The 26438-nt window shown below is 35.7% G+C and overlaps 1 protein-coding gene across 6 annotated transcripts in view; it reads right to left on the bottom strand.

Moving 5' to 3' along the window:
- LOC139966070 (transcription factor 12-like) overlaps positions 1 to 25133 on the bottom strand; it is a 139419-nt gene extending 114286 nt beyond the window's left edge. For 2 of the 6 annotated variants that reach the window (XM_071968729.1, XM_071968726.1), the window contains exons 1-3: positions 24789 to 25130; positions 18662 to 18858; positions 4678 to 4771 (exon numbers count right to left, since the gene is read on the bottom strand). In XM_071968729.1, coding sequence (XP_071824830.1) covers positions 4678 to 4771; positions 18662 to 18706 — 139 coding nt within the window. In that variant the 5' untranslated portion in view covers positions 18707 to 18858; positions 24789 to 25130. Of the gene's footprint in view, positions 1 to 4677; positions 4772 to 18661; positions 18859 to 24455; positions 24718 to 24788 lie in introns of those variants that run through there. The other 4 variants (XM_071968730.1, XM_071968731.1, XM_071968727.1 and 1 more) reach the window with 4 other exon arrangements.
- Between the last annotated feature and the right edge of the window lie 1305 nt (positions 25134 to 26438).

Raw genomic sequence — 26438 nt, forward strand, 5'->3', positions numbered from 1 at the left:
ATATGTATATATATATATATATATATATATATATATATATATATATATCTATATATATATATATATATATATATATATATATATATATACATATATATATATCTATATATCTATATATATTGCCATATGCAAACCTTCCTACTTACGGTATTAACATGCAAAGACCTAGGCACAGATATGAATGGATATTCATTGGCACGAACTACAAAAGCATTGAGTAACTGAAAAATACGGAAATGACCTAAAATTGAGAGAGGTAATAAAACAAGCTGCCTTTAGGCTACCGTGGAATGTTCCCACAGATTCAAGTAAATACGAAAGATTCCTTGTTGTAAACAAATGAAGAAGACAAAACTGTACTTTTCCTTTTGGTGTCTCGCTTGCCGCGATGATTTATATCCGACGAGCGAGTGTATCATTTCAAATGGCAATCAAGATGATAAGCCGCGTACCATATCCTACATGTAATGCAGAGTCCATAAAACATGGAAAACTGTTACATTCTCTCCAGATTTACGTCCGAATGCTCTGAATTAAAATAGTGGAATCAATTAAAAAGCATCGCAATCCCCATAAACATGCTATATGGACAGAAAAGTGCAAGTGCTTCACATCTCGGGGAAATGAAATATCTTCACCCAGCGACCTAATATCTTGCCAAGGACAAACAAACTTATTAGAAAGTGAGTTATACCATTACCTCCAAGGGTTAGAAAATAGAAATATTCTTAGTTAATCACTGAGGGTAAGTACCATTCAATGTCAGGGAAAAATTAATCCTGTGGGATACTGTATCACCAAAGAAAACACCACAAGATTTTACAAACCTCTGGTTATGTTGTCAATAAAACCTTGCCTCATCTCATAAAAATACCAGCTTCTTCTTTTATACTCAAATGCCTACGTGAGGAGTTGGTTTTATGTGAGCTAGTCAACTCTTTCATGTTAAGTACAGAAGGGAAATGAGGATGATGTGACGACAGTGATGGCATACCCACTGAATACTTTCATCAAAGGAGAGAGGAATTGGCTGACTAGGGGTGGCTGGTATTAGGACAAGCCAGGCAGGCCACTATGTGTATCATATAGATACAAAGTAAAACCACTGAAGATGAATACTGATGTGACATCAGTGATGGCATACCCACTGAATACTTTCATCAAAGGAGAGAGGAATTGGCTGACTAGGGGTGCTGGTATTAGGACAAGCCAGGCAGGCCACTATGTGTATCATATAGATACAAAGTAAAACCACTGAAGATGAATACTGATGTGGTAACAGTGATGGCATACCCACTGAATACTTTCATCAAAGGAGAGAGGAATTGGCTGACTCAGGGTGGCTGGTATTAGGACAAGCCAGGCAGGCCACTATGTGTATAATATAGATACAAAGGAAAACCACTGAAGATGAATACTGATGTGACAACAGTGATGGCATACCCACTGAATACTTTCATCAAAGGAGAGAGGAATTGGCTGACTAGGGGTGGCTGGTATTAGGACAAGCCAGGCAGGCCACTATGGGTATCATATAGATACAAAGTAAAACCACTGAAGATGAATACTGATGTGGTAACAGTGATGGCATACTCACTGAATACTTTCATCAAAGGAGAGAGGAATTGGCTGACTAGGGGTAACTGGTATTAGGACAAGCCATGCAGGCCATTATGTGTATAATATAGATACAAAGGAAAACCACTATAGATGAATACTAATGTGACAACAGTGATGGCAAACCCACTGAATACTTTCATCAAAGGAGATAGGAATTGGCTGACTAGGGGTGGCTGGTATTAGGACAAGCCAGGCAGGCCACTATGTAACAAAATTATTGATTTACTGCGTCGCCAAGTCGGCTTAGCCGTTATTCAAAGAATGCAAGTGAGGTTACTTACTTGGTATCAAACCACCTTTTGTTTAATATCACAACCATAAACCGTTTAATTACATACCTGTACAGGTATGTATGTATGTTTGTATATATGTGTATGTTTGTATGTATTGTATGTACTGTACATTAAATGTGCTTTTCCATTCACAAAATGCCAGTCATACTACTTCAGTGTGTTAAGTAATATTGTTTGGAAATAACTTGATTGAATATTAACAATCAGAAAACTTACCTGTCTTCACATATATACACAGTACTTTCCCTCCACTGTATCTAAATCTATGTGGTATCTTTGTGACATGTGATTATCGTCAGGGGCAACCGTCGTCATACAGTAAAGTCTTCACTCATCGTGTTTAAACATACATGTAGGTGTTACTTGAGAACCAAAAGACATACCAGTTTGATATTTAACAATACCTGTCTCAATATACTTATATTCTACTTCTTCTTTCCCCGGCCAAAAAGGTGGATTGAATATTTAGTCATGTGATTTAAAGATTACCAAGTATCGTGATAGATAGAGTATATATTCATCTTGAATGGTACAAATATTCACTCTACTTTTGAGAACAAGATGTCAAACTACAACAATAATTGATTAATTGCAACCCTATCTTTTATGATAAAAGGTATGAAAATCAACCATGTGTGAATTGTAGTTATAAAAACAAAAACCTAAGACCACCAGTTAAAATACATCCAAATGATAAGAGATCACAGGGCACCAAGGAGTATAAATCAGATAACATAAAACAACTAGCATAATATGAACAATTAATAACATTAAAGCTGACATGTGCTAGAGCAACCTTTTAAACTGACTGGGTGATATTTTGCTTTATAAAACCACAGAATCTGTTATCACAATGGAATTTGTAAGAAAAGTCACAACTCAGACTCAATATTAAAATCTAAATTATGGCTTCAACGCTATGTATGTCTTACTATTATCTGTTGGTATGAGTTTTCAGTGGCTTTAACTTTATTCAGACAGTACAGGTTACTGTGCTGGTATCGATGTAAATTCCAGGTGAAAAACTCCACGAAAAATCACCAAAAAATCATCTTCTGAATGGTATATTCTGAAGGAAGAGTTTGGTGGGTGGTTGCCCCAGAAGTGACAGAACAGTGTTAAAAAAGTTGCAGTAATGTAGTTTAGGTAGGGAAGTGCAAATCTAGAGTTGGAGACGGGTAAGACTTGAGCAAAGTCAATCAAATATACTCAGGTAGTTACGATAAACGGGTTGATTTCCATACCATCTGTACAGGTATCAAGTAAATCAGGTACATCATCACCATATACCAAGTTACCAACCAAGTTGATTTTTCACTGTACATTAGGAGTACCATACATACATTAATTGAGATATATACTTCTGTTAATCCTGGTCGCTAACCTGTAGTAAAGTACACTGTCTTCTTGTGAACCACAAATATTGTAACAGAAACCAATAAACATCAGATCAAAGAAAAAAATAAAACTCAAAACACAAATTGTGTTTTTCTGCTTCTTTTTTCTATTTGTTGAGAAGGGTCTATTTTCAATTTTTTTTAATTTGATGAAACCGCAATCTTTAAAGGTCACATAATTTCAAAAATTTGACCTACTCTGGTCACTTACACAAAGGTTCATTTCCTCTACCAAATTTATAGACAACTTTTTTCGTACAATCGTCATAAATTACAAGATTCAACAAGTATTTTGGTAAACACCTGCAGAATCTACTAAGCGCCCTTTAACCTTTTAATTGATGTTACAGATAAACACATGCTTTGATCATTTCCAATGGCTGAAGTTAAATGAGAAAACCACATGTAAGAGTGAGAGACAACTCACAGAGTTGGGTCAATTCTCATATTATTTGCAACTTATTTTGTTCTCTACAAGGGGTCCTAGTGGTCATTGCCTTATTAATTGAGGGTAATACTGTAACCCATCTAACTGTTCTAAGCAAAATCAGGACAGTAATAAAAACTTTTTCAAACATGATTTTTGTTGACAAACGTTAGGTCACTTTTGTCAGGCATACAATCAGGTGGCCATGTGTACCCTGGGATGGACTAAGAAAACAGCTGTGTTATAAATCAGACAGATTTACCCAATTAAGGTCATGAGAATCTAATATGAAAATCACAGCTTAATTCTTCACTTCTAGATGTCATGTCAGGTATTTTGCATTGTTCAGTGAAATATTACAAAATTTAACATATTGGTGTCATTTCTACTCTATGAATCTTGTTGGGCCTTATAGCAGCTGTTTCCAATTGGTCGCTTCTTACTGACTAGTTGGTAAATATGTACACAGGACCCATTTCATAAAAAAAAAATTGTGATTGAAATTGATGAAACAAAGGCACATTCCTATTTTATCATCTTATGCTAGTGATTCCACATCTAATTCTAAAACAAGGAATAAATAATTCTATCACAGACAACTTTTCATTTCGTTTTTTAAATTCTAACTAATTCAAATAAAAGAAGAAATATATGTAAACTGTGTAAAGATAAAAGTGCGTTCACATTTAGACTTACTTCCTATCAACAACATGACATCCATAATTGCTAAAAGAGAAAGAGCAATGTTAGCAGAAGTGGTGTCTGTGCTGCAAGAACTAACTTCCCGTCCTTTCTGCCTATCACCCCACTCCACCCCTACCTACTGCCCCTCATACCAAGCTTCAGGATTACTAACATCCAAACAATCAACATTGCAATTTCAGTAGAATCAAGAATTATATTGAACAGTTACAAAACTTATTATTAAAATTGTACTTACTATGTTTATAAGCGTCTGAACTGGGATGACTTCGAACATGTGAACTCAAACTACCATTTTTGGAACTACTGAGTCCAGTAGGAGGGGAGAACATCTGTAAGTAAAACACAAGAATTCAAATTAATTATATGAAATTAGAAAGACTCCTTAAATTATATTCTACTTCCGGCATCTGGGGTGGCAACAAAAACTCAAAGTCTCTCTCTATCAGAACTTCCTCACCTTACTATACTCCAGTTAACCAATCAAACCAAATATTAAAAAAAAAGGTCTTTATGTTTGTACTGGGCAATTTGCATGAAACATCAATATTCTTTGCAATACCATAGAAGTAATTACATGAGACACATATCTCATGTTTTAACGGTAAATTTAAACACACTACTTGCAACATGTCACTTACAGTCAAAGTTCATCCATGAACCTAGTTACATGGACATGTATACATGTTTTCACTTCACTTGCTACTTCCATCCTACCAGTAAGTTTAAATTTTTTGCGTACATCGATGGAAACAACTCAATGCCATAAATTTGACGGTTGAAACGATTTTCGGAATACCCTGAAACCAGTTTTCAATACATGCAACGCCATGAAAGACTTGTGTGATATAGTACAATATAAGTCACACTGTAAAGCATTAATTTCATTACACAGTGGTTTTACCAATTCTAACAAAAAAAAACTATCTTTTGCTAAGCCCAGTCATAACAAGATACTTTTAATGTCTCCAGTAAAATATAAGATAAACATCTTTGTCTTCATCTGACATCTTATAGATAACCTTCTGCATCATCACTTTTTGAAGACTAACAAATACGGTATTATCTCACAAGCAGGCAGGAAGGTACTTGAGTTCTTAACTGTGAGCTTAAATCTTACTTCTCCACAAACTCATGATATCAACAGCAATTGTGTCATCCCAGGAATCCCCTCTTCAAAGGTCTACAATTTCAAAGGTTCTTTCACTATCATCATATTTTTCAGCCATCTTAGCTGAATGTGACTGAATGGCCAAAAGATAAAATGATAGAATCTGATAAGAGAGCCTCTTGATGTGTCAACAGGGGACACTTCAGCAGGAAACCTCGGCAAGAGAGAGGCTTTTACTTGATGTAAGTACTCCACGAAGCATTACAGAGTAGGCTCTACGTGATAGATTATCTCTGGTAAAGATTCACATCTGCTCCACATTTTAACTCTGCCTCAACCATTTTCTCCAGCACATAATATAAATATTTATGATCTCAAGTGGAGAAATTAAAGGAAAGTTATGTTCTTAAAAAGAAAGGAATACAATTTACTCTCCTTTGTTGAAACCTGGATTATAGCTTATTTGAGAAAGCAATATATAAAAATAATATCATCACTCTCCACAAATGTGGTTTTGTTGAATAAGAGACAGTTCCCACGAAGATAAAATTGTATTTGCTTTGGATGTACTCAATTGCATTGGTGCATAGCAAGGATTGACTGGGGAAAGATATCCCCCCCCCCACTCCCTCTCCTTGCAGTAAGCTATCATGGATACATAGCAAGCATCATGAATTATTGTGAGTCTAGGCTAGCCTCTAGGCTTGTGCATGTGTTGTGTGTGAGTACAAATTATCATGAAGTACATCTTGTTGTATACGATGATACAGGTCTCATACTAATCATGTAGTAAGGATGGTGCGAGTGGTGACTCAGAAGTGGGCCAAGACGGACAGAGCCTTAAAATGTTACAAAGTTGAATAAGCTTAGACCTGTAAAACAACAAGTGCATGTGCATGGATGAGACAGGTAATGGAGATTCTAAGACAAAACCATGAAAATATTTCTTCGATGATACAGTATGCCATAATTACCATTTCAAGTAATTGTTGAAGTAAATTTAATTGGGTCAAACCAGTACTTGAGTAGACAGCATGGCCCTTTCCACAAAAGTTTATTACAACAACAACAATAATAACAATAACAACAAAAACAAATTCCGATATTCTATTTCTAAGCTGTTTATTACTTATTTCTAATCTAGTATCCTGATTAATGCACTGAGTTAAAACTGCAGTACATTCCCGCTGTGACTAATAGGTCGTTTTTTCACATCTTGGAAACCAAGTTCTTGAAATTCCTTACATTTTTATTGATGGATCATAATTGGCTGCTAACAAAATGAGCAATGCCCTTGCAAAGCCATAATCAGTCATACTTTTATCACAGAAAATTATTACATGGCATTTACTTTGTTGAGATACTTATAACAGCTTTGGGAGCCCTTTAGGCACAAATAAAAACCTGACAAAATCTGCCTTCCTTGTGTCAAAGCAATTAGCCTTTAATTACTGTTCTCTGAAGGGAATAATCAGGAAGTCTTTTCTATATTACCCAGGGGAAAATTAACATTATCATATTTGTCACATGAAGGTCACAGATTCTAGAGGGAAAATATTTTTTTACAGAAATTCTACACTTTCCTTTGAAATGGTTTAAACTATCTCTCTGTTTTCGTCTCTATCTCTCTTTCTCTCTCTCTTGAAATTGTTAGGAACTGTAAATTGGGACCAAACTATAAATTGAAAGACTATACCCCACACTCATTGGGTTTGTAATGTCGATGGTAAAAGAAGATTGTGCAAGGTCCTTGAGTTACTGGTAACTACTTTGTAAGCTACTTTGTGGCATGGTGACCTCTCACTGGCCCAGAAATTTACACTTCTAGTTAGTCTCTTGTCTACTTTCATCCTTTATGATACATGGCAAATCCATAAAACTATAAAATCTCTTGCTCTCTTCATCTCTAGCCGTTTATGCTGATTGCTGATTAAGTTTGTGATACTTATCAAAACCAAATTTAACCCATCAAGGTTTCCTGTAAGCAGGTCAGTGACTTTGCCGTCTCATAATTTTGGGAGTTTATCCGAAGCCAGGATTGTTGGTGTGTCCCTTGTGCTTGCTTCTGTGTACTGTAGGCCTAATGTTTATCAACTATCTGTGCTTTACAAATCATCATTACAAACATGGGATTCTGTTATCTAGACCTCAGTAGTTTCTCCCTAGTGTTGTTTGGTGTTGACACTGCCTGTGTACAGTAGGTAACATATCAACAATATCTTGTTTAAAAGGTACATAAATTAAAGATAAAAAAAAAAAAGATATAAAGGAACTGTAATTAGTGAACGGAGCTATGGATCACTGGAAAGGATATATTTACTTTTAATAAAAATGGATTCACAGAATTTTTTATTTTTTTTATTTCCTATGCATATTCTTTATGTTGAAATGTCTCCTAAAGTATCTTAAATTGACTTTAACATGAAAACTAAGTTTTTCAGTTTTTGTAAAATATTCATTTCTTGATTTTAACATTTTTTTTTAACTTTTCTACTAAACCTTTGTAAATCATGAATATCATTAAAGTACTTCTTTTGGTTCTATCACAACTAACTTCCACAGATGTGTTTTCCATTACTATGCAAGTATTTTGATATATACTTCTATTGAAGCAATGCCAATGCCACTTTTAATGATTTCTTGGGGGTTTTGCTCAAATTTTACCTGAACATCTCCAAATCACAACAAAAGAGAGCGTTTGAAATATAAAGCCTGTGGCTCTTTTGCAAAGTTGTTGCTCGCTCACCTCAGTTGATGACTGGCCACCAAAGCATGTGAACAGCCCTAAGGCCTGCCTGCGCTAAACTGTTCCTACTACACTCTACACCATCCCCGGTTTTACCCAGCGGTGGGAGGCTAGTATCAGTTCAGCTTGTTTCAGAGAGAGAGTTCAAATCTACCACATTCTGCCAGGGTTGAATGCATTTGATTGATACAAGCTTTCCCTCCCTTCAAAATTCTTGTCATTCAAGCCTTTCTGTTTTTGCCCTGTCATGTAAAGCCGATGTCAATTTTGTGTACATTGCAAAACTTGCCCGAAAGATGATTCCTTGTTAGATGTCGAACTTTAATAGAAACAATTGTCTCTTGTTTGCTGCTGCATCCAGTGTTTTATCTGTAATTTACCAACAACATGACAGCTTCAATGAATTATTCCCTAGAAATAACACACAAAACAATGGGGGGAAAACATGTCTTTTTTTATTTTCCACATGTATGTCTTTTTTTTTAGTCACAAAAGTTAGGTTTATTGTACACACTCTTTTCAATGGCTCAACATAAATGACAAGAGTATATAGTTGGGTGATCAAGTTAAACCATGAACCACCAAAACGTAACGACAGTCATCATGTACTTCAAAGTCTTTTATATTTCATTTTTTTTTTTTTAAAGGGAATAATATTTTAATTTATTGAAGTTGCGATACCAATCCTGTCACAATCATTTGTACTTTTGCATTATTTAGGCCTACTTTCTATTGAACATTTCCCCAGATTTTGCATATAAGGTATTATAATAATAATAATAAATGAGACTTATATAGCGCCAAATCAGTAAACAAAAGTTACTGCTCAAAGCGCTTTACAAAGAAAGTAAAACACCAAAATTTAACAAATAATTAAATTTAAGTATGATATTTAGTAATCCTTTGCTTTTTTCTGTTTTCCTGACCACCACTCAGAACAAGCAATACCAGCTTCATCGGCAACCAATCTCAGCACATACATACGGTGTATCCATATGAAAATAGAACCAAGGTGGCTCTTGAAAAACCAACGATTCGTATTTAACAATATTTCATTAGTTTCAATCTTGTGACAGCTGAAGCAAAAGAATATCTATGGGGAAAAAAAGTAATAAATACCAATTTGGACTGCACGCATCTTGAAACAACTTTACACAAATCAATAAGAGGACATTCTTGCCGAAGATGCAGAACAATGCCAAGTTGAGCATTTAAAGCTATTGGTACCATAAGCACTCTCTCAACTTCTCAAGGCAAGTGAATTAGAAAGAAAAGGCCAAAATATGTTCTCAAAAGGGCTAGGATTTCAGGCTTGACCAGTTTCAACAAAATTCTTAATTAAAATCTCTGAGCTGCAATTTCTTGTGAAGCGTAGGTTAAGCCCTTGAGTCTCATGACATTATGAGGCTGCTGAATATGTGTTATGAAATCAGTGTCTGGCATCTAACACTGAAGTAGAGAGGTGAGTCTGATGGTGTAGGACAGTTTAGTGTTGATATTGAATAATTTGTCACAAGTTAAATTATAACCTATGCAAACACACAAACACATATACACAAATAATCATTGAGTCTCATGACTTTATGAGGCTGCTGAATATGTGTTATGAAATCAGTGTCTGGCATCTAACACTGAAGTAGAGAGGTGAGTCTGATGGTGTAGGATAGTTTAGTGTTGATATATTGAATAATTTGTCACAAGTTAAATTATAACCTATGCAAACACACAAACACACACATATACACAAATAATCATCAATTAAACGATCCGTACATAAACACAATAGAATGATAGCCTGTTATCGATACATACATATTCCAAATATTCTGTTCAGCAAAGAAAACGTAGTGTCACAAACAAACTCTAGCTAGAACCCTAATGAGGCTGTTTTATGTCAGTTTTAATTATGGAGCGACTTAAATAACTAGTCACTGACCTACTGTAGTACTTAGGCAAACCAATCCACCAATATCATTCCCACTATGTTTTGGATTCAAGTATCACTAACATTTATGATATTATTCTTATTCTTATTACAGTATCTAAAAGAGTGAAATTTTTTGATGTTCTTAATGAACACTTGAGGAAAGAATAACATAAGTCTAAGAAGTCTAAGAAGCGAGCATATTAAGGAGAATCTGCATGTTAAATGAGAGAATGTTGTGTCACACCATTAAGGTGTACATGTAGCTTCTCTCTGTATAATACCCTCCTTAAGCACTTGGAGTTAGCTGACAAACTCGATACAGACTACAAAATGGTTACTCATCCATGGTAGACTTGCTCTCTCTGGGACATTAATTTTTACTGCCTGCACAATATTATTGTGTGGATGAGATTCTCATGCTTAAAATCTACAAAAATGGATTCATGTTTATTTCATCACATTTAGACTAGCTGATAAAAAGGAGCTGATATTTCACATAGTCTCAACAATGTAGGCATGTATGTACTTTTATCCTGTATTTTAATGATCTTCCCCTCTATTGATTTATATATTTCAATTGCTGTCATTCTCTTTTGTGTGTGAGATGCTTCCAGACATCCCTTTATTTAGAAGAGCATTATAAAGGAATATCTTGAAGCATGTGTGTAAGTTGCTTCAAGATATCACTTTATTTAGAAGAGCATTATAAAGGAATATCTCAAAGCATGTGTGTAACATGCTTCAAGACATCCCTTTATTTATAAGAGCATTATAAAGGAATATCTTGAAGCATGTGTGCAAAATGCTTCAAGACATTCCTTTATGTAGCAGAGCATTATATAAGAATATCTCAAAGCATATTACACACACAAAAGAGAATGACAGCAAGTGATATTTTGTTTATTAAGTTCAGGTTTTGATGTGATTTCATACAAGTCAGAAGCAACATGTTTACATGCAAGTAACACTAATGCCTAATTTGGTGTATCAATGCATGCTCTTACTTGTTCTAATCGAGGGACAAAGTCATGTTTGCACATGTTGCTAAAAAGTGAAAGTCTTTAGCAAGCAGTGACATGATGTCAGTCACAGAAATTTTAATCCAACCAAAATATCTATAGACAAACAGGAAAAATCAGAAATGGCAATAAAAACACTGTTCTTCCTGGAGACACCCAAGAAAAATCCCACATTGGACAAAATAACCTACTTACATTACTTATAAGCTAAGAAAACAATGATAATTTTAATGTGCACTTTTGTCTTCTTAATTAAATCTAAGATATATGGTTTTTGTCTTATTTCTTGCATCTTCTTGTCAAAGACACGCAGATCTTATTTAGCCTTGCCTCTCACAAAGACTCTACTTTAAGAAGGCAGCAATGCTACTATCAAAGGTGAATGGTCATCTATGGTCATCTATTTAAACCGTCTGGCACAACAGATTCACTGGTCTGTCTCAGGTTTAATCCTCTTACAATAGAAAATGTCAATCAATAGAAAAAAGTCCTCTTCCACAGAAGAATAAATTCTCTTTGGCCTTGTGACGAATATACTGTAATGGCAATGAATGAATCATTACAGAAATCCACCCTAGGATTAGATAATAATACAGAACAAACAACAGCAGCAAGTTACCATCCAGTTCAAATGGTGGGAAAGCTTTTCTTTTTGTCACACACCCTCACCCAACAGTATTAAAGAGTTAAATATACCATGATGATAGAACAAGTCTGATGCTTTTAAGTCTGATTTGTGAAGCAGGAAAGGTCTACTACTACATAGTAACGTTCTATACATGGTTAGCTGGGAGTTCTGCATCTCTTAGCATGGGGCAACTGGCTCGAAAATTATTAACCGATTTTGGCAGAAGCAAGGAAATCTGTTACATCTCAAACTGTTACAAAACTTTTTTTTTACAAGGTCGTATAGTCCCTGGAGAATAATATCTTTCTTAAATTCCTTCTCAGCTGTATTCTGGGGATTGATAATAAAAATCGCTATGACTGTCTCAACAATGAAACAATGTACCCACCCAATGCTTTTCTCTAACACTAACTCAATACTGAAATCCCAATTCTTTAACTTGTCTTGTTAAGTTTCATATCAAAAATTGAAATGAGAAAAATGCAACAATTGTTCAATTACAGTACATGCAGTCAGCTGCAATGGCTTCAGCTAAGCAATGAATAGTTGAACAGTTGGTGCGATGAGGATAAATACAGCTCACTGTATTCTGAATCACATTCTAACCATTCCAAAACTTGTTTGTGTAAAACCTAGAGGGACTGTCATTTCCATCCTAGCAGTTGTCTTCTTCACAAACAAAATGAGGATATATACTGAAATGGATTGACAAAAGTTCATCTCTTTTTATGAAGCCCTTAAGGGCAGTTTTTTCTTTCTCTCTAAAATTTGTGTATTCTAAAAAAATTCTTTGAAGAACTACTCATGGCTCAACCAATAGCAACTATCCAATGTTTGAGCTGACAGATAATTTAGAAAAGCACAGAATGATGTTTGCTCAGATCACTAATCCACCAGCGAATCTCTCCCACTTGGGAGATTATTGAAATCCCAGTCATATCCCACTCTACCTGCGTCAAACCGCTCCCACTTGGGATATATTCTTATGGGTTCCAAGAATCTAAATAATTTGTCTCTAGTGTCAAGAGTGGACTGGTATTGTGCCTTTTAACCAACAATACCTTTTCTTTTTCCACCAGGAGCCCGCTCTATGTATTCATGGAGAAGTTGGACCACATTTTCCGTTCAATACTGTACCACTCTCCTATTTTACCCGCTTAGCCCGCTGCAGATCAATGAGTAGAAAGCTATGGTTTTTATGTTATCTTAAGGTCTGCGGCAATTCTACTATCACAGACCCTGTAGCAGTAAACCTACAATATCTATCTTAAATGGTCACAGCCCAAAGATGCCATCCACTTTACAATGGCTAAATTCTGAATTTTGTTGGTGGGGATAAACACATCCTCCTGACTATAACAAGTCCGGTTATGTAACCCTTTTAACACCTTCTGTTTGCCTATGGGCTTGACAAACCCTTGATTCAATACAAGGTGTAAATGGGGTTCTTTTGAGACTCCTGCATGGCTCAGAAACTACCTTGGTTTAGTATGCACAGGTAAATCCTATCATAATGGCACCAAGACGGCCAATGGGAACCGCTCTTGTCAATCAATCTGAAAGAAACTAAGACCACTTCAGTCGCAGTTTCCTGGCAAAGTCTCAGAAGAGCTGTTTGTTGTGTAAATGAAGTTGTGATAAGTATAACGTGATCTGCTTGCCGAGAGGAGATAGCGGACAACAAGAAAGGGAAGAAATCATTGGGAGTACAGACTTCACACTAAGACTTGGTATTTCTTACCTGATGATCAGAATGGAATGTACTGTAGTTCAAATCAGGCTATAGGTTTATCTTTAACAGACAATGAACATTTCCATCCTGCAGGCTCTCATAACACAATGAAAACTGTACAATAGTTTTAACTTTGTATTTTACAGACGAATCTGATTACCAAAATAACAAAATAACCAAATACAAAATAACCAAAATAACAAAATAACCAACTTTCATCAATTGTCATAGAGTTGATACTCTCCATCATGTAGCACTGACTGTAACAGTGAGAGAAACATACATTATTAATTCTCCATATTTTACACATTATGATAGAACCAGATTGAATGTGGAGGATAAAAAGTTAAAAACATACTGTAGAACAGATGGTCTCAACCTGGAAACAGTTTGCTTTGACAGATCTGAATAACATGTCTAAATAATCAAGAAAAACATTTCATTTATGAGCCAAAAACACTGAAACCATTCAGCATTAAATTATTCCAGATCTTGGTCCATTTGAATGCTGCACATATTGATTACTTGAACTAGAATGACGAACATCAGGAATCTACCAACTGAAAAACCAACCAACCAAACTTCTTTTCATTTTATTGTTTACTTTAAAACATCATTTCCCATGGCCTGATTACCCAGTCATTCCCTTTTTCAGGTTTCAGGGACATTATGTGCTGAGTTTAATCCTTAACTATCTTCATTAGTTAATATATACGCTAGAAAGATAAGGATGGTTGGTTAGTCGACAATGACAATCTGACACAAACACAGAATGGTGCATGATTTTGCTGGGTAGACTGTGACTAGTAAATTTATACTATATGTATATATTTCATTCAGCTTCTGAATAATCCAGCCTAAAATGCTTACAACACTATAGGTTTCTTAAAAGACTCATCATTCAACACAAAAAAGTTTTATTGTGCTAATATCTTTTCAAAATGTACTGAAATGATATACCTACTATACAGCTGCAATACATTTACCTACAGTACTTGACTATACATGTATGGTAATTCACCCAAACTAAATCACAGTAAGTACATCACCCACAGCAAACTAAACTGTAGGACCAGTGCATAGGTACTGTACCAGTTGCTCCTACTGTAAGTAGCACCACCTAACAGCCTGTAAGAGTCTGGGATGTTACTTCACTCCTCTCTTACTGTACCTGTCTCCATGTATACTCCCATCTACCATGCTTTCTGTTTAGGGGAATTTATCCTGTCTCCTATGTACATACTGTACATACTCCCATCTACCATGCTTTCTGTTTAGGGGAATTTATCCTGTCTCCTATACATACTATACATACTCCCATCTACCATGCCTTCTGTTTAGGGGAATTTATCCTGTCTCCTATACATACTCTACATACTCCCATCTACCATGCCTTCTGTTTAGGGGAATTTATCCTGTCTCCTATACATACTCTACATACTCCCATCTACCATGCCTTCTGTTTAGGGGAATTTATCCTGTCTCCTATACATACTGTACATACTCCCATCTACCATGCTTTCTGTTTAGGGGAATTTATCCTGTCTCCTATACATACTCTACATACTCCCATCTACCATGCCTTCTGTTTAGGGGAATTTATCCTGTCTCCTATACATACTCTACATACTCCCATCTACCATGCCTTCTGTTTAGGGGAATTTATCCTGTCTCCTATACATACTATACATACTCCCATCTACCATGCCTTCTGTTTAGGGGAATTTATCCTGTCTCCTATACATACTATACATACTCCCATCTACCATGCCTTCTGTTTAGGGGAATTTATCCTGTCTCCTATACATACTCTACATACTCCCATCTACCATGCCTTCTGTTTAGGGGAATTTATCCTGTCTCCTATGTACATACTCTACATACTCCCATCTACCATGCCTTCTGTTTAGGGGAATTTATCCTGTCTCCTATATATACTATACTGTACATACTCCCATCTACCATGCCTTCTGTTTAGGGGAATTTATCCTGTCTCCTATACATACTCCCATCTACCATGCCTTCTGTTTAGGGGAATTTATCCTGTCTCCTATACATACTATACATACTCCCATCTACCATGCCTTCTGTTTAGGGGAATTTATCCTGTCTCCTATACATACTCCCATCTACCATGCCTTCTGTTTAGGGGAATTTATCCTGTCTCCTATACATACTGTACATACTCCCATCTACCATGCCTTCTGTTTAGGGGAATTTATCCTGTCTCCTATACATACTCTACATACTCCCATCTACCATGCCTTCTGTTTAGGGGAATTTATCCTGTCTCCTATACATACTCTACATACTCCCATCTACCATGCCTTCTGTTTAGGGGAATTTATCCTGTCTCCTATACATACTATACATACTCCCATCTACCATGCCTTCTGTTTAGGGGAATTTATCCTGTCTCCTATACATACTATACATACTCCCATCTACCATGCCTTCTGTTTAGGGGAATTTATCCTGTCTCCTATGTACATACTCTACATACTCCCATCTACCATGCTTTCTGTTTAGGGGAATTTATCCTGTCTCCTATACATACTATACATACTCCCATCTACCATGCCTTCTGTTTAGGGGAATTTATCCTGTCTCCTATACATACTCTACATACTCCCATCTACCATGCCTTCTGTTTAGGGGAATTTATCCTGTCTCCTATACATACTGTACATACTCCCATCTACCATGCCTTCTGTTTAGGGGAATTTATCCTGTCTCCTATACATACTATACATACTCCCATCTACCATGCTTTCTGTTTAGGGGAATTTATCCTGTCTCCTATACATACTCTACATACTCCCATATACCATGCCTTCTGTTTAGGGGAATTTATCCTGTCTCCTATACATACTGTACATACTCCCATCTACCATGCTTTCTGTTTAGGGGAATTTATCCTGTCTCCTATACATACTGTACATACTCCCATCTACCATGCTTTCTGTTTAGGGGAATTTATCCTGTCTCCTATACATACTATACATACTCCCATCTACCATGCCTTCTGTTTAGGGGAATTTATCCTGTCTCCTATACATACTCTACATACTCCCATCTACCATGCCTTCTGTTTAGGGGAATTTATCCTGTCTCCTATACATACTGTACATACTCCCATCTACCATGCCTTCTGTTTAGGGGAATTTATCCTGTCTCCTATACATACTATACATACTCCCATCTACCATGCTTTCTGTTTAGGGGAATTTATCCTGTCTCCTATACATACTCTACATACTCCCATCTACCATGCCTTCTGTTTAGGGGAATTTCTGTCGTTAGAATGTATAAACAATCTGTTCCTGTTTGATACTTTCATCACTGTGTACATTTTGTTTCTTGGAGTGATTCTTGAGTTTTAAGTCAAGTCCTTGTTTTCCAAAGTACAAAACAACACGCAAACTTGTCTAACTAAATGTCAAAACATTTAAGTACAATGTACTACACACAATACATTAGAAAACAGTGTACCACACTGCAACAATTAATGCACAGCGTATTACATGACAACACATTAGAATGCAGTGTAATGTAGTGTGTATACTACACTGCAACAAATAGGAAACAATGTACTACATAACAATACATTGGAATACAGTGTAATCTAGTGTTTGTACTACACTGCAACAATTAGGGCACAGCGTACTACATTACAACACATTAGAGTGCGGTGTAGAGCTGTAGCCTACATTATACAACGATATAATGTGATTAATATCTTAGACCATTGTACTCCTGGTAATAACAACTGCAGCTGAACGGACTCCATCTAACGTCATGTCCCTCACCTGCCTGTAAAATACTCTAAACCTGTTCCACAGCCCATTATATGTAAAACAGGTGCAAGCTCTACGCCAGTGTATCTACACTGTCAGTACACATAATACTTACTGCTTACACTGGTTGCGGCCAAACCATGAACTTGTCAGGCTAGCAGCTGTGCTTGATCGCAGGCTCCTCAAACAGTATGTGTACAGAGAGCCTATTTAAAGAGGCATGTCTCATTACCCTATCTTCCTTCTTTAAAAGTCCTGATAGATTAAGCATTGCAGAGGATTCATTTTGACCATGTACAGACTGGCCAAAGCAATATTCTGCAGAACTCTTGAAACATAAATAAGTTGTATTATAATATTATGGCTGAAAATACAGCAATTTGTTAAATGTTTCAAGTTATCCTGTCAGCAATAATATTACAAAAGTGAAATTACCATTACCTCCTATACTTGGGCAATTGACAGGATGACAAACTAGTGCATTTTATATGATACAGTTTCTGGTATGAAAATTTGAAAGATAGGTATCCCTTTAAAATGGCTCTATGTATAGCAATGATTGTATACTGCAGACTACTAGCATACAGTGTGTAGATCTGAAGAGTGCAACAGGGCTATATGCCACCTGCCAAAACATTGCTTTGATTGGTATCAGCCTCAACATGTTGAAACAGTTTAACAAACCATTTCACCTTGTATGAGGACACACAGGGCCAGGTAGGCTGGTGGAAGGCTATGAGAAACAGATGTTTAAATTTGCAATCCAGGATAGGAAACAGACGGAGGGGTATAGTGGCATAGCCAAACCGAAATTAGTAAGCCATATATGAAAGAGAAGAGTTAAAACTACCGCTAACATCTATTGGCCAGGTGAACGGATGAAAAACATACCAAGATCATTTCAAGAGTGCAAACTATACAGGGAAGAATGAAGCCTTTTCGGAAACTGAAATGAGAATATTGCCCATCGATATGTTTAAAAGACCAAAATACATGACAGACAGTGACAGTTGTTCTACAAGCTTGTGCATTACTACCATATCATCCTCTGGGCAGTTTTCCACCGCTGGAACAATCACAGGCTCATTTGATCTGTTAATTGTCAATGGTTTGAAGCTACAAGAAACTCCATTTTGGAGAACTTAAATCAATTTTAAGCATTCTTTGCTTCAGTGGTAATTCTGGAAGCAGGTAAAGTCAGCAAAAGGATGATTAACAAGAGGAGAGATGAGATATTTAATTTGTGTGCCAAAGATACTCACCGCACTAAAATCAAGTAGATCATTCAACTCTTTGTCTCCCTGCATCTTCCATAAGACTAGCTAATCCTAAACACCACTCAATCACAAAATCGGGACTTCCAATGTCCTAATTTGGTGAAAGTTCCTCAAAGAGAAGATCACTCCTACTTCAAAAGGTGATAACTCTGCTTTCTTTCCTTCAAAATCTGGTTTTTCACCTGCAGATGGGAACAGAGACCAAAGGAATAAAATAAAAAATATATATTAAAAAACAGGTTAAAATCATTCATAATATGGAATTTAGTAACATATTGACATACAGTATATGCAAATAATTTTACAAATAATTATATAAGTTTCAAATACCTGTGTACATAATTTTAGTTCTTCAACATAACTACGTAATACGTATATATTGATGAAGACAATCAAATATTATGAAGATTGTTTTTTTTTTTTTTTTTTTCTTCCATTTCATTTTACTCTCAACTACTTCCAATTTCGTCTAGACAAAGAATGTTTTCTCTTATGAAGAGTACTCTGCAGCTATGTTACTCAAACTCCAGATATACACAAAAACACAAGAAATAAAGACCTCAAGTTATCCATTGATAATGAACAATAACCAATGGAAATGTTTCTTTTGTTTAAATGCAGTGCAGCTGATTCATTTACATTCAAATGTTAATTATATTTCTTGCCATATTCCACTCTCAAATGAGTTAATATTACATTACTGTTAATGATGTTCTACAGAACAGTATTACAAATGCTAACAAATATTGATTGTCACTTGCTCTTCTCTTAGAGTTCTATTCAATCAATGCAGAAACAAATGTAAACATTTGGAACATTTAAAATTTTCATAATTTTGATCTTCACCTGTGAGAAATTATGAGAAAAATGATTATGAGAAAAAATGATTTAGAATCATACATTTCTCCAAAACTATTGTTCAGTTGGAATATATCCTTAGTTTGATAGCAAGTTTATTTTTGATCTGGTGAGATTTTGAATACAGTACTTGCTGCTGAAAGTTTCTAACTAAACACAGAACAAAGTTCTGCTTTGAGACAGCTGTCATAATACTGGAAGAAATTAAAGCACTTCAAAATACCAAAATAAATGTACTCAACAAACTTTCCTTATGCCAAAGCAAATGATAATTCCTAAGTCTTTTTTTTTTCCTTTTTACAGTTAAGTTTTAAACTATAATTGTGAACTAGTTCTAGTTTTGCTATTTCAATCACAACCCCTGAAAAACACTCTAATTTTGTTAAGTTATTTACAATGCTGAGACATACAGCTGCAGATTTCATGTTTCAACATCACAATAGCAATAAATGACACATATCAATGCTTTACTGAATGTTCAATTACTGACAAAATCTACTAGCAAATGAAGTTAATTATTTGCAAAAAGTCAATTAAAGTAGGAACACTTCTATCATCTGATAATAGCATCACACAAGCAAACCAACACTTTTTTTATTACCCATTTCCTTAAAACACACTGTTAGAAATTACTCAAATTTGAGTCTTTTTCTAATTTTAACAATCCTGACAATATGTCGGTCTACTACTGTACAAACCAGAATTTGGCATAGACTGTAATCACTGTATCAGGGACAGGAACCAAATAAATAAATAAATTTAACTTCCTCTTGAGAAAATTTGTAACTTAAATTAGACTCATTACTGAAAATACAGTACATTGTGAAAGAAATGAAGAATCACTTTAAAGGTAAATACATCTCTCTAGGAATAGACAAATGACACAGGATGAACAGTAAGATGAATGTGTAACGTATTTGATTTCATCTTTCTTGTTTTCAAAATTCTTTTCAACAAGAGAAAAACAAAAAACACTGCAAATCATTATCGTACTGAAAATGTGTTAATTGGAAATGCCCATTAGTGCATCATTATTCATTGTAGAATCAACAGTTATAACCTTTGAATGAAGAAAAGAAAACACATTGAGAGCCTAGTGCTATTGTACTCATCAGAAACTTTGAGAGGTAAAATGTGTAATCCTCAGTTCATGAAAATTTGACTGAAAGTGTCTCGGAAAACACACTGTACAATGTATTGTACACATATTATTATAAACTGCATTGGTGACAGAGACACAGTTTAACAATAACTCCTAGATTATGTTACCAAATGGTGAGTTTTAACATTATAATCATCTCAGATAGTCAATATCACATTTTAATAGAACATGGAAGTTATCTGGACTGAAGTTCAGGAGTACAGTAATTCTTATACTTTTCGAGAAGTTTTTATATCCAATTGCCTGGAAGCAATATAAATCAAAAAAGTTTGAGATACCAGAAAACAGAAACTCATTTCATTACAGTACATACATTTTGCCTCTAATATTTTCTTTGCTTCAAATTTTTCATTCTGTATACTCAAAATCAAACTATATGGAAACTTTAAAATACAAGCAGAAATTGTCACAACCTTATCTATTCAAAGTAAAGAAATAAATGAAAGTACTTCCTGAAGAAACAACATTCCCATAATTAGTGTTAAATACAAACCTTCTGAGGAATTGTTCGGTTACTATCTTTTTTTTTTTTTAAACTTCAGCAACCAACCATTTTTATTAGCCTAAAACTTCATTATGCGTCTGTATCCATTGTCACAGTACTTATTACAATTTTTTCAATGACAATATAAATTACTAATTGGCTTCTCTACAGCAATACTGATCATTTAAAGGTACACATCATTCTCTAGGAAGCTCAGTGTTATCTTTAAAAGGTTAACCATACATTGTTGCACAGTTGCACACATGACTGATATTCATCCATGGTATCCAATAACTACTGTAAAGTACCCATTCAAACTATCTGAATAGACAATCAAGGCTCTGTAAAATGTCCTACAAACCAGGTATGTTAAGTTCACAATATAAACCATGGTTGTGACGAAATTTAAAAACACAGACAAAATTATAAAACAAAGAACAATAATTTTATCCTCAGTGGGGTAATGTCTTTTCTGCCATGGCACCATTTCAAGTTATGTTGATATAATATCCAAAACATAAGACAACTAAAAAGGGGAAGATTTGGGTGCAAGACGCATTGAAGCTAATAAAATCTATGTTGAAAACAGTGCCTCAAACACAGTAACGTGCAAAGTTATTTGAATACCAAAAAGACTATATGTACACTAAATGCACAATATTGGAAGTCATACTGAAATGCATTTGGTGCTAGGTTAATAGCAACCATTTGCCTTAAAAGATGAAAAGCAACTGTTTATAGTTTCAACCAGCAGGAACAAACATCCTACATCTTACCTATCTAGTTCACTTATTATGAATGTTTGTCAGAAATGTGATGGGCACCAGCATTCTTTGACTACCACTGTGCTGTTCACAAATTGCTCATGGTGTAGGCTGTATAAATATAGCGCATGAAATACTCAATCTTACAGCCTAACATCACATTTACAGAAATTACTTTTAATTCCAAATGAATCATAATTAATAAGCAATTAAGTATTTTAATGTTAGAAAAGTGGCCACACACTCAGCTTAAACAGAAAAGACAGACAAGGGAACAACACTTCATGTAGCCTAAAGCTACAGTATGTCTATAAAATAATGCCTACAATTGATGCTGTACCACTAGAGTAGTTCCTATACAGAAGCCATACTAGTAAGATTTACAAATTCTTCCTCTGAATCTAACTAAATTATTACTAAATGCAAATAACTGTGTAAACTAGCTAACCGGTCTGATAAATAATTAACCAACTGTAGTAACTTGAAGATAAGACGTGCAGCCAAGCAGTTGTGATTCATCTACCTAGGTTTAACTTAAGATGTAACTTGGGTGTTAAGACTAGGCTAAACATGATATTTCAAACAAACCTTTCCATTAATTTCCTGAGACCTGCACTTAATCTACTGTGGTATTAATCCAACAAACTAGTCAACATAAAGTAATTAAGTATTACAGTTTTATAGTGATGGAGGGGTTTATCTTATGTAAATTATGTACAACAAGCATATTGAAACTTTGTTACCCAATTACTAGCAGCTGGTAAAGACTGAATACTTAACATGTACAGGACAACCATTAAGCTATGTTGGTACTGATTAATAAATTTAATATTATTTTATATGGTCCAAAGTACAGTATGACATCCAACTTGAAGAAAGTGCAACTGTTAAACAATACCCTCTGTAATTGTTGTGGCCCATCTAGAATACCTAAAATCATTTCAAATTGTCAAATCCTATACTCTCTGATTGTGTAATTTATGCAAGTTTTAGTGTCAGTCTTACATAGCCTACATAGTCCATGCATCCATTGGTAAAGATACAACAAAATTTTTGTGCCAAAAATGTGCTGTAACTGCAAAACCTGAGAATCCGAGGATGAAATAGAAATAGTTGTATTGAGAGATTTGAGAGTTTGTCTCGTTCTACAAATATCTCATTTCTTCCTACAGATGTACTATTTGTGCAATATGGCTGGCTTCTGAGGAATTATTCAACTGACTAAATAAATTTATATCCTAAGTTTATTATCAGAAAATATGTCAGAACAAATTAAATACAACTGGAAATACAATCCCACAGTTCAGACATTTGTCGAAATTCCCATAAACCTAGTGTAAGTGGCGAGAGGACAGTTTGAAAACCCACTATTGCTATGCCTCAGTAGCCAGGCCTAGTAAAGTTAGCACTGGACCATAAGTACGTGGCTACTCTTACTAAAAGGTAACTAGTACCGATGTTGCAGTTACCACTGAATATGACTTAGGCCAGCCATATCCTAGGCTTGACTATTTGTAGAATTTTCATACAGAGAATGTAATTGATACTGATATCACTGATGAATTGAAGCTGATCTTATATTATATCAAAGTATGCTACCACCATATTGTCTAAGCTTCCCAAATTCTATAATTACTACTTGTCAACTTAGGCCACAGGCACTTCCAACCTTGGTCAAACGATACAATAAAAGAAACGTTTGAATACCCTGTAAACTATGCTACATCTTCGGCAATGTTAGGTGACCTGATTTACTAGAACATTGTCGACCTAGTCTGAAGTGCTACTTTGCAATACGAACATATAGCGTAATGCGCAAAGCCATTTAGGTCAATTAACAACGCTCGTTTGGCAATTATAACTTTCGTCATAATTAGGTAATGAAATGTGATTGAATGTTGAATGAGATCTAACGGAAACATTCTTCCAGGTGTATGTTCAAAGCTTCTGAAACATAGGCCTGTCTAAGAAAGTTAAATTTACGCTGAAATCCTAACTTGAAATTTCCACACGGATTTAGACTAACAAAGCATCTATAGGCTAACCCTGAAAGTGTCAGAACCTTTCCTTTAATAGGCTGTATAATTACTGTGTGGCAAATGCTAAGACCAGTTGAGCATTCACTAAAATGTTGAAAGAAATAGGGCAGGTATCCTAATTTAGATGTAACTGTTGGGGCATATGTCTACTGTGGGCTTAGGCCAACTTCAGTGCTTGATCTTTATCCTAGCCATAACTGTTACTAGTTTAGGCCTAGGCCAAATTTGGGGATAATGCTTGCAAGTCTATCATTTATCCAGAAATAACAAAACGTATCCAACATCTGACTAGGCCTACTGCTCAAAATTCAGCTCAATGGGGAGCTTTGTTATTTCATACTTCGTATAATGAGTACTTCTTTTCTAAGAACAATTCACACAAACAAATTCTATGTGGATATCATTACGACATTAACACTATTATCACATTTAACAGTAGCGGCCAGTACATAAATTCTAACGTTAGGCCTACCATAATGTAACAGACAAAACAAAGACAGGTCTTCATTCACCATTGACTGAGTATGACCAGTGCAAGGTATTCCACGAAATAACATTCAGGTCGATGAAACCACTGTCAACTTGAAGTTAACTTGTTACAACCCACGGAAGAATTAACTACTCCATTTCAAGCTCATTTCACAACAAAAACCTACAAGCTATCAGAATTGAACTGAGTTCCAACAGTCCTATGATGTACAAACTGACTCATTTCTCCACGCTGAATACCTCAGTCACTTTCAATGGTACGGCGAGCGACGAGAAGGCAGGTTAAAATTTAAAACACCCCATTGAGTTTCCTTACCATTTATTTTTATCTCCTTTATCCAACGTTTAATGGCTGAGGGAGGGTAAACATCGTAGAAGTATGAGGTTTAATATATCCCAAATAAATTCCACAACAAAACTGAAGGTTCCTATGGTAAAGAAACGAAGAAAGCTCAGAACCAGCTCAGACGAGGTGATAACGTTAGCTTGAATTGGTTTGGTCTCAGATGATACAATGCTTGCAGACGGTACGGTAACACTACTACTACGGTATTATTTACTGCACGGCGTGCCACACACATCGAGGCTGAGTAGCAAGCAGACTACTACTACTACTACGCATATGGTGAGAAAAGTGTATACAAACACGTTCTCCTTGGACGAGGTAAACGAGTAGTGGTTGGATAAACACAATACTAATACGGATACTTAACAACGGCGCGTATTACATGCAAAGTAGAATAGCAATGTTGGTTGCTCAATCCTCATTGTTCGTCAACAGACACGTAAACCTACGATCGACTGAAGTGGGGAAATGATACTGCAGACGGTAGAATTAAAATAAATTGTCTAAAAGTGATCAGGAAATCAATCATGTTTTATCAAGTTGTTCGTAGTCTTGACCAACTACCAGTTGAGTAGCTTGGATTCCAGACTTTTTCATAGGACAGTTATTGACATCAATATGCGACTGAAAGCAAACTTAATATTCGGGTGGTTGGATTTTGGGGAAATATGTTTTTCTTGGGATAAGGAGGAGGGGGTGCAAATGGAGAGTTTGATGAGTATAGTCTACCCTACCCAGCATTCAGCGCTCTCGGATTGTTGCGTGGTAAGCCTCTGACGACCGGAACGCTAACTTCCAAGTTCATGTTTTGCTCCGAGCCTATTCCAGGGGAGTACTTGCAATCTACCCGTACAACACCCACTTCCTTTCTTTTGTGAGGGACGCTCATGTTAAGTGTATCGCCCTCCCCTACCCTTTCCCTAACCTGAACTGCTTTTCCACCCCAATATTTCAATTAAGTTATGAAACAGGTATTCGTTTATTCTACTTTGCTGCACGGGATGACAAGCGTTCTTTCTTTTCCTGGTATTACGCTGTCCGAAACAGCGGACGTATGCCAAAAAGGGACGAAACCAAAATAAATTTATAAGGTTTTGTGATTTTTGCCCAACGATCGTCGTGGCAGTTGCCATCGAGATACAGTATCAATATGGAATTTGAATCACCAATAAAAGGAGACACGGTTGAATTGGAGCGCCGTGAGACTGTGGTTGTAACAAAAGGTTAGCAGCAAAAGAGAACTGAAGTTAAGTTAGCAATACCGAACAAAAACATATACCATCAAAACCATGCAGTTTATAGTAGGGTTAAACATTTAAAGACAACCCTTTACTGCTTTCAAGGACAAATATCCATAATGATCGGTCATTTGCTCTTGACCTCCTTACAATGTGACTGGATTATGATCATGTCTCTTTGACTTCGCATGGAAACTATAGTGGCTCTGATTGGGTAGTATGCTATTGTTTCTTATCTCTAATAACAGTATAAGTAGAAACAAATGTCTACATCATATATGCCGGTCATGCGCCTCCCCAACCCCCCCCCCCCCCACCCCCATGATGATAGGCCTACTCGTGCATCTAAATGTTGGTTGCGCGCTTTTGGATTTTTGGCTTT

This window comes from Apostichopus japonicus, chromosome 4, assembly GCF_037975245.1.
Source record: "Apostichopus japonicus isolate 1M-3 chromosome 4, ASM3797524v1, whole genome shotgun sequence".
NCBI lineage: Eukaryota > Metazoa > Echinodermata > Holothuroidea > Aspidochirotida > Stichopodidae > Apostichopus > Apostichopus japonicus.